The sequence below is a fragment of the Leopardus geoffroyi genome, chromosome B4, assembly GCF_018350155.1.
Source record: "Leopardus geoffroyi isolate Oge1 chromosome B4, O.geoffroyi_Oge1_pat1.0, whole genome shotgun sequence".
NCBI lineage: Eukaryota > Metazoa > Chordata > Mammalia > Carnivora > Felidae > Leopardus > Leopardus geoffroyi.
Window position 1 is genome coordinate 81573916 of NC_059341.1, and position 10558 is coordinate 81584473.

Here is a 10558-nt window from a genome sequence, read left to right on the forward strand (position 1 = left end):
TGTTTATTTATTTATTTTTGAGAGAGAGAGAGAGAGAGAGAGAGAGCGCAAGCAAGGGATGGGCAGAGAGGGAAACACAGAATCCGAAGCAGGCTGTAGGCTCTGAGCTGTCAGCACAGAGCCCAACATGGGGCTTGAACCCATGAACTGTGAGATCATAACCTGAACTGAGGTCAGAGGCTTAATTGGCTGAACCACCCAGGCACTCCAGTAAACCTATCTTTAAAAAAAAAAAAAAAAAAATTATTTTTTAATTTACATCCAAGTTAGTTAGCATGTAGTGCAATAATGATTTCAGGAGTAGAATCCAGTGATTCATCCCCTACATATAACACCCAGTGCTCATCCCAACAAGTGTCCTCCTTAATGCCCCTTACCCATTTAGACAACCCCTCCAGCAACCCTCAGTTTGTTCTCTATATTTAAGAGTGTCTTATGTTTTGTCCCCCTCCCTGTTTTTATATTATTTTTGCTTCCCTTCCCTTGCGTTCATCTGTTCTGTGTCTTAAAGTCCTCGTATGAGTGAAGTCATATGATATTTGTCTTTCTCTGACTAATTTCGCTTAGCATAATACTCTCTAGTTCCATCCACGTTGTTGCAATTGGCAAGATTTCATTCTTTTTGATTGCCAAGTAATCCAGTAAACCTATCTTTTGCTTTAACCTTCTGCCCTTTTCTTTGCACACAAGACATTCTTATAGCTCTTCATCTCTCACATATGTAATATGGTAGAGCATATTACATATGTTGCATTGGTAGAGCAAGTGATTTCCAAAAAACTGAGGGATTTCCTTCAAAGGAATTTCAAAAAGAGGCTGAGCTTGGACCCAGAATTCTATCTTGCTACAATGGGGAACACTTTACTGATCAGGTCCTTTTACAGACGTGATATTGGAAATGAGGTTGAAATACCGAACATCATTCAGCCAATTGCTTCTTCCTTTCTTCCAAGCATCCTTCTTCCCTTCCCTCCCCAGAACCATAGACGTTTATAAAATCCTTCATATCTGGGGCGCCTGGGTGGCGCAGTCGGTTAAGCGTCCGACTTCAGCCAGGTCACGATCTCGCGGTCCGGGAGTTCGAGCCCCGCGTCAGGCTCTGGGCTGATGGCTCAGAGCCTGGAGCCTGTTTCCGATTCTGTGTCTCCCTCTCTCTCTGCCCCTCCCCCGTTCATGCTCTGTCTCTCTCTGTCCCAAAAATAAATAAACGTTGAAAAAAAAAATTAAAAAAAAAAAAATCCTTCATATCTTAAAATGAAGATTCTGCATTTTGACTTGGTAGCTCTCTGTAATAAACCATATCCATATATTTTCTTTAAATCTTTCTAGGTGTAGTTTTCTTCTTTCTCTTCTAGCCAATTAATCTTACCAGAGAACACCACAGGGATTTTAGCAATTGCAGGACCTTTCTTTTCTTCCAAGTCCATTACTATTCAGATGGACTTTTTCTAACTGAATGCTTAATGATATATTTTGATATATTTTTGAAAAATAATAGTGGATCCCAGTTTGTAATTCAAGGAGCTAAGTGTCCTTACAATGAACTATTTCATTCATTTGCTTTACATTTTTATAAATTTCAAGCAAACAGAAAAGTTGAAAGAATAGTACAACAAAGATAGATATGGCTCTGTCTATAGTCACTAATGAAAATAAAAAGGTTTTGAATGGAAATAAGTTTACATGTTGAAAAGAAGGGAGAGGAAGGTAATTCTGAAGTTTTAAAACTAAAGACACCAATCTACATGTATAAGGTAATAGTCAGTGATGCTGTGTCCTGGGCATGTATCTTTCTCATTTTTTGACTCTTCAGATGGAGACCACTGTTTTCATTAACGCTTCTTAGCTCTCTGAGACTCCCTCCAATTTTCTCTCACCCAATGTCTTACCTTTTTAACCACAAAGATTTCCAGTCCTTTTTTTCTTTACCTTTCAACTTCAGCAACTCTCCTCCCATATTCTCCTTCTACTAACCTTTCTCCCCATTTATACAAACGATCAAATAAAACAAAACGAATGAATGGTAAACTGGACCTGGCCAGAGGAGCCCTTTGAAGTAGGTGTGTCTTTCGACTGGGGAAGGGGAGGAGTTAGACCTCCGGCAGCATCACCCCGCCCTGGTCAGCTGGGAAAGCAATCAAAACTGCTGCAACTCGGAGACTCCGGCCAGAGCGCAGGAGCTGCCCAGAGGCTGTGGTCCTGAAAGCTCCACTCTGGGGAACTAGCCACTCAGAGGAGGTACTGAAGAACAGCTAAATCAGCTGCAACGGGAGCATCAGCCTGAAGGCGTCCTGGAGGAGCATACAGAACTCCCAGGAACGAGTAGAACAAGAATCAGTCAGAAAAAAACAGATTCAGTGACATATCTAAGAGGCAGGGGCCGGTTTAACATGGATCGCTAAAAGTACTTCCTTCTCCTATGATCTGGACGCTCAGGGAGACTTGGGTTCTCTGAGTCTCCTCCAGGACACAGATCCAGACTTCACACCAGGGACCACCACTGACAGAGGTGAGCCCTTGGATGGGGGTGGTACGGGACTACTAAAGTTTCTGTGGGAAGTTCCCACAGACCTAGAGGAGCAGTTGGGCTGAGGTAAGTCTCTTCTGGGCTAGGAGAAGAGGGAGTAGGACTGGGAAACTTGAACAGAGAAGCAGACAGAGAACATTTGGGGACGGATATTAAAATTTTAACAATTTCACCAATTCCAATAGCACCTGCCACCTGAAGTGAAACTCACACACTCAGTCATTTTTATAAAGTAGAGATTATAAATTATCATCCTCTATGTCTGTCAAACTCACCCTTCAATTTTATTAATGCAGGAGAAAAAAATGTCCAAAAAGTTTAACTTTGTCTGAGGTGGCTCAGGAAGTAGGTTGCAAGAATTGACTCAATCCGCTGCTCTGTTCACAGCATTTTCAGGCTGTGGAGAGAGTGGAAGGGGTAAGAAGGGGAATGGTAATAGACTAAGATATGAGAGAAGATGTCGGAAAGCTATGGAGCATATTCTTACCGTTTCCCCCATTTGGTGTGCTAGAAATTCTTAGATAGTTGTGATAGAGTGGTGAAAATTTCCTTTTCCTCAGCTCTTCCCACTAAGAAATCAGAAAAGAAAGGTTGGTTCTTATATATTTTTGTCTCCTCTGCCTCTTATTCTTCATTTACCACCCCCAAAATGTATCCAGAACAATAGTAATAAATGTAAAATGCTTCCCTTGTTTTTGGACAGAGGGACCAGAGACGAAATGTTGAAGAAGAAGGGGGAAAACTAAAAGATTGAGTAATTTCTGTTTGCAAAGTTCACCATTTGGGTTTGAGGCTATGAAAACCGAAATATGATCTGGCTATGTTGGGTACGGTGTGCCTGTGTGTGTGTGTGTGTGTTTGTGTGCGCGCGCGTGTGCGCGTGTGTGTACAGGTATTAACCAAGAGAGAAAGTGGTAGAGTCTAAAAAGTTGTATAGGAAGAGCACAAAACAGCCCACTGGCAGTTTCTGGGCAGAGCAAGTTGTGAGCACCCCGGTCTGCATTCTGTGTTTTTAGTGTGAAGACTGCTGCTCTGAGCAAGGCATTTAGCCTGTCTGGTGCTTGGATTCCTTAGAAACTGAGCTGAATAGGCTCCTTTCTGTTGTACTGAGGATTCAGTCATAGGCTCAGGAGGTGAAGTGAGTACCGTCAGCTTCCAAGAGGAAATATACTGTCTCAGAACCACATGCACACATGTAAGCACCCTTCATTCACGTGTCCATGAATAGAAACTTCTACACAACAAGTCCTTTCCCTTGCTTTTCATAAATCTTCTAAATGAGATATGAAAGACAGAAATACTATTTCCATTTTTCCCTAGGAGTAAAAAAAAATGAAAATAATTTTCTGTGCTCATTTAATAAGCGAGTGATAAAAGAGTGGAGAGAGTCTCAGTGCCAGGCTTCTTTCAGTACACCTCTGAGCAGGTTCAGTAACAGGCTCAAAGCCATGGTAGAATTAGATTCTTGTTCTAGAGAAAACTGAGTTGATTTCCTTGATCAGAAATCACAACTGCACCACACACATTTTCGGCTCTCAAGTCTAAAACTGGATGTTCATCATCTTTTTCCCCCTGCTAACTTTTTGAGGCATTGGAGACATTTAGGTGGAAAAAGTCAAAAGAGAAGAATTATTACTTCTTTTAATCTTTGAGGAGTCCTGGCTTTTACTTCTATTTGAGAGACATTTCATTTTTTTCCTCAGAGCTCTGGCACTGGATTCTGGTAGGAAAGTCTTATCCCCAGTAGTGTCTAATCAAAGACAAAAGGAAACAAATGTCCAGGGCTAAGAGCTGCGTGTGTTCCGTCAGAAACTTCATGAACCTAAACATTAAAGTAACTGAGTAGGAGTGTCCAGCAAACTGCTGTCTCCCCATAATAAAAAAAAACAATAAAAGCGACTAACCTCCTCCATGAATATGGTAAAAGAGTTTTGGGCAATCTGGTAGAAACAGCTGATAGAACTCTGTTTCTTCACCTCTTGCAATGGAGTAGAAGTTTTGATACTTAGTTATTAGGTTGGAGGAGAGGGTTTGTCAGGGAATCTTTCAAAATGCATGTCATGTTGAGATAGAGCCATTGGCTTTTGTTGGCATGAAATCAATAGTAAGCACAGATTGTAAGTATACTCGGTTTTGTCCATGTGTCCAGGAGAAGTCATGATGAACTTTAGGAACGATAGTACTTAATACTTATAGGGCATTATGTCTGGCACTATTCAAAGTCTTTAAATATATTAGCTCATTTTATGCTCACAATAATCCTATGAGGTAGGACTATTATTCCCATTCTAAGGAGAGGGGACTGAGGCACAGATAGATTCTGAAACCTTAAGATCACATATCTAGTATGTAATAGAGCTGAAGTTTAAACTCAGGTAATGTGACTCCAGAGTCTGCTGTCCAGATACACTGGGAGAAAAGATGGACTATTAGGCAATTGTTAGATCATCTTCTGAGCCAATTAGAGGAGGTTCCCTCAAGATAGGAAGAGGCACAGTAGTTAGCAGAATCTACTTTTATGATTCATCTGTGGGAAACAACTTTTATTTTTGAATATACAAATTGTGTAAATAGATTAGATAAGAAAATTCAAGAATAAACACGAGATAAATATATGGATAATGTTTTACAACATTTAAAGTTTACAAAATCTTATTTTTTATTTGTCTTGCAAGAACCATGTTAAATATACCTTACCTCTATTTTATCAAAGAGGAAATGAAAGACCAGAGAGCTATGTAATGTGTTTGAAATCAGCAACTGGGAATCAGAACAGTTGGGACTAGAGTGTGTGTCATTCCAGCTTTCATGATTTCAAAGCCACCCTATATACCCATGGGATGCTCCTAGAACTTATGAATCTATGAAAAAAGAGAGAGTTAAACTGGAGCCATCTATATCCTTCCCAGGGTTAGTAAGAGAAGAAAGATGAAAAATGGTTGCCCTTTACATTGTTTTAGCCAAAGCTGGTTAGTTCTTTTCTTTCATACCTGCTGATAACCTGACTTGAAAGCAACTCTTTGACTCTTTTTTTTTTAAATTTTTTTTTCAACGTTTATTTATTTTTGGGACAGAGAGAGACAGAGCATGAACGGGGGAGGGGCAGAGAGAGAGGGAGACACAGAATCCGAAACAGGCTCCAGGCTCTGAGCCATCAGCCCAGAGCCTGACGCGGGGCTCGAACTCCCGGACCGTGAGATCGTGACCTGGCTGAAGTCAGACGCTTAATCGACTGCGCCACCCAGGCGCCCCTCAACTCTTTGACTCTTACAGAAACCATTAAATTATGTTAAAGGTGAAGGATAGTCTACCCTATTCTCCTAATCCCACTTCTTGGGGGTGAGGATGGACAGAACTTGGCTAGAGTCCAGAAGTACGGAGGTGAGGATCATAATAATAATGAAAAAGGCCAATTACAGAGGCTATCAGGGGCAATTCGGGAGACTGCTTTCCTCTCCTGCATCTTCCTTCTCAACTCTCCCTGCATGTAAGTATGACTGAGTGATGATGATGATGATGAAGAGGAGATGAGAGAAATAGAAGAGAAAAAAGATAAGGAAGCAGAGTAAGAGAAGGTGGGGGCGGGGAATAAAAGGGTGGAAGCGATAAGAAAAAAAATCTATAAGAGGAAGGAATCCTGGAATCTGAGAGTTAAACATTGCAAAGAACAGCTAAACTAGCCTCCCTTTGGATGATGTTCATTTCCTGGTGATTTAGTTCAGCTGATCCACACCCCCTGAAGTCAAAGTGCCTTCCTTTCTTCCTGTAGCTGTGGTGGGGGGGAAAAAAAAAAGGAGAAATAATCTAAAACCTAGGATTTGGAATCAGAAGAACTGGCTTTATGTCCCGCTCTATCAGCTCTATATCTTTGCATTTCCATCACTTAATCTCTGACCCACAGTGACCTCGACTACCAAACAAGCATAAATCCCCATTTCCCTCAAAGGTTGGCTATAAGGCTACACAAATGTTATTATAATTACGTGTGCAACATTACGTTTCCCAAGCCTACTCCATCCTTTTTGGCCTCAGAGTGCACCTGCCTCAGAAAGGTCTGTGTTACTTTAACAGAAAGTTAATTAGGTCCTTCACCCTCCCTCTGGATATCGGGCTGAGTTAGAAGTGCAGCTCAGCACACAAGCTCCATCATCCATATTAAAAGTGGGATTTTCTAACTTGGCCTGGGCAGCCAGTTGACCAATAGGTTCCAACGTGTGTTTTCAATAAAGCTGCTTACCCAGGAAGCCTTATTAAGTGAGTAAGTCAAGCTGACATGATTTCTGTGCTGATTAACATGAAACCTAGGCTGTTTTTGCAATGCAGTAACATTAATTATTTATAGGAGGTAAATGAGGTTAGAAGGAAAACAAGCTCAAATTACCAGAAACAAATCAGATCATATATTTATATTTTTAACATCTATGTGCTAAATCCTGCCTCATTGATTTGAGGCTCAAGCTTTAAGGATCGAAAAACGTGTCTCATGCTCTCCCCTTTCTGATACACAAAAGTGATGGAAGGTTTAGCGTTTCAAAGACTAAGTTGGTAAACTGGCATGCCCCAATGCTGCTTCTCAGATACTTTTATTTGGTAAATTATATACCTGCAAATTGCTCAGCAAATCTCAAAACAATTCACCATTCCAGAATTGAACATAAAATGTTTACTAAACCACCAGTCTCTTCTGGTTTTCGAAGTGCAATTTTTTTTCCCAAAGAAAATCTGGATTAAACAGTATCTGTTAGGCAAGTGAATTAAAGTAGTCAGGGTATTTCCACGTTTGTCTGAAATAGTCCTCGCTTATGTCTGCAGTCACTATGTTCTGTTAAGTTTAGAGTTTGCCCCAGAGTTTTCATTTTTTTTTTTTTTTTAATTTTTTTTTTTCAACGTTTATTCATTTTTGGGACAGAGAGAGACAGAGCATGAACGGGGGAGGGGCAGAGAGAGAGGGAGACACAGAATCGGAAACAGGCTCCAGGCTCTGAGCCATCAGCCCAGAGCCTGATGCGGGGCTCGAACTCACGGACCGCGAGATCGTGACCTGGCTGAAGTCGGACGCCCAACCGACTGCGCCACCCAGGCGCCCCAGAGTTTTCATTTTTAATGAAGTATTATTATAATAGTTATACTAAGATAATCTTGAATAAGCTTTGTAGACCTCTGGATTGTAAATCTAGATGTTGCCATATTCTTGTCTGATGGTGTGAGATGCCTGTGCAATGAAAGAGTTTTCTTTTTAACATATGGGTGAATTGAAAAAATGGTCAGTGGTAACCCTGCTCTCTTTTCATGATCCTTTTAGACACCATGTCACTGACACCTCTAATACCACTACATTAGACAGACCATAAGGTGCTTGATGAAAACCAAAATGCTCTTCTGGTGATGGTGAGAGAAAAAGTCATGGTCACATGGGGGTACCAGCCAGTTGTGGCACTGCTCTTTCCTAGGATGCTTGAAGCTAAGAGTCGGCAGAGTCAGTGGGAAACATGGAATGTTATAGGTTAAGTGTATGTGGCATATCTCTCAGTAGAGGCTGGGCAGTCCTCTGAAGAACAAATTAGTCTGAATGATCTCAGCACAGCGTTTCATTTATTTTGTGGTGTAAAATACAACAGTGTACTTACTTACTGTGTGATATGCTTTTTAAATTTTGCAATAATTATAATTATATCCATTGTTATAAGTTTTAACTACATTAGCACCTTCTTTTACTTTCAGAAGTTTCTCTGTTTGGATAATAATTTATATGTCCACCTTATCTATTTCCCTTTTTGATCTGTATTCTGGAAAGAAGGAAAGATATATTTTGACTCATACCAGTTATTTTTGCATAAAATCTCTACAAGACAAGGCACCAGAGAATGAAAAGCACAAGGCAGTGGCACTACCATCAGTAATCAAGTCAATTTCATTTTTCTAAAGTTGATTTTTTTCTACTATGCCATAGCTATATTAGTGTTCTTGGCATTTATTTGAGTCTTAGATTACTTATTTAGAATGGTGGACTTGGACTAGATAATCACAAGTTGAATCCCAATACAATTCTCTGTTTTATATCTAAGATATAAAAAGAAAGTTTAGTTTTAAATCAAAGCAGATATTCACAGACACTAATCATTGCTGTTTCCTATTCCAGAATCTGGAAATGGCAAAACCTTATGTGAAACCCAAGGAGATGACAGAGTTGGTCAACACACCATCCTGGATGGACAAAGCCCTGGGCTCTCAGAATGAGATGAAGGAGGAAGAGAGAAGATCAGCTGCTTATGGGATGCTTGGAAGCTTAGCTGAAGAGCATGACAGTATTGAGGAGGAAGAAGAGGAGGAAGAGGATGGGGAGAAGCCTAAGAGAAGGGGTCCCAAGAAAAAGAAGATGACAAAAGCTCGCCTTGAGAGATTCAGGGCTCGAAGAGTCAAGGCCAATGCTAGAGAACGGACCCGGATGCATGGCCTGAATGATGCCCTGGACAACCTGAGGAGAGTCATGCCATGTTACTCTAAGACTCAAAAGCTGTCCAAGATAGAGACTCTTAGACTGGCCAGGAACTATATTTGGGCTTTGTCTGAGGTCCTGGAAACTGGACAGACACCTGAAGGGAAGGGCTTTGTGGAGATGCTCTGCAAAGGGCTCTCTCAGCCTACAAGCAACCTGGTGGCTGGATGCCTCCAGCTGGGCCCTCAGTCTGTCCTCCTGGAGAAGCATGAGGAGAAATCTCCTATTTGTGACTCTGCCATCTCTGTCCATAACTTCAACTATCAGTCTCCTGGGCTCCCTAGCCCTCCTTATGGCCATATGGAAACACATCTTATTAATCTCAAACCCCAAGTATTCAAGAGTTTGGGAGAATCATCCTTTGGGAGCCATCCACCTGACTGCAGTACACCACCTTATGAGGGCCCACTCACTCCACCCTTGAGCATCAGTGGGAACTTCTCCTTGAAGCAAGATGGCTCTCCTGACCTGGATAAATCCTACAGTTTCATGCCACATTACCCTTCTGCAAGTCTAAGCTCAGGGCATGTTCATTCAACTACCTTTCAGGCTGGTACCCCTCATTATGATGTTCCCATAGATATGTCCTATGATTCCTACCCTCACCATGGCATTGGGGCCCAACTTAATACAATCTTCACTGATTAGGGCAGTAAGACAAGCATTTCAGAGGATAATGTGGAGATGTTTCCCATAATTCAAGTGGGTTGAGCTGAAGATTCAATGACCTTAAAGGAACCCTATAGATAGATATCAAACGCAGTAGTCCCAGTCCATTTAGGCCTTCCTGCACCTGCCACCCTCATTTATCATCAGCTTCTCACACTGTATTGATTCATTTAGTTAGGGTCCTCAAGTGAAATTATTTGATTGTTTACAATCATGTGGAAATACAACAGAAGCCCTGGGCCCTATTCTAATGGTGCCAAAAACTCATGATCTATGCCACTTAATTTTCCATTTCTGGCCTCTGTTTACTGATCGGTAAAATCAGACAACTGTTTTTTTTTTTTTTTTTTTTTAATTTTTTTTTTCAACGTTTATTTATTTTTGAGACAGAGAGAGACAGAGCATGAACCGGGGAGGGGCAGAGAGAGAGGGAGACACAGAATCGGAAACAAGCTCCAGGCTCTGAGCCATCAGCCCAGAGCCTGATGCGGGGCTCGAACTCACGGACCGCGAGATCGTGACCTGGCTGAAGTCGGACGCTTAACCGACTGCGCCACCCAGGCGCCCCCAGACAACTGTTTTAAGTCTAGATGATTTTAAAGTCCTTCACGGTTCTGAAAATTCAATACTTTTGGTGATCACTCCTATTCACTTACTGAAACTGAAAGAATTGAAGAATAATAGTAAATGAACACTGTGTGTGGAATGATTAGATGGAGTTGCCAAAGGAGCACAGATGCATTTCTCTCGGGGACCTGATAGGACTTCTATGCGTCTATCTAAAAATTGTCTCCAAAGGCCAAAATCCTAACTTGGCTGTCACTGTGAATAACAAAGCATGTTCTTTAAGAGATTAGCTCTACTTC

The 10558-nt window shown here is 41.3% G+C and overlaps 1 protein-coding gene across 1 annotated transcript; it reads left to right on the forward strand.

Annotated features, from left to right (window-relative positions):
• Positions 1-2148: 2148 nt before the first annotated feature.
• Positions 2149-10020, forward strand: NEUROD4 (neuronal differentiation 4). Its single transcript, XM_045464141.1, has 2 exons — positions 2149-2509; positions 8667-10020. Exon 2 carries the CDS (start codon positions 8676-8678, stop codon positions 9669-9671), a length of 996 nt encoding a protein of 331 aa, XP_045320097.1. The 5' UTR covers positions 2149-2509; positions 8667-8675; the 3' UTR covers positions 9672-10020.
• The last annotated feature ends 538 nt before the right edge of the window (positions 10021-10558 follow it).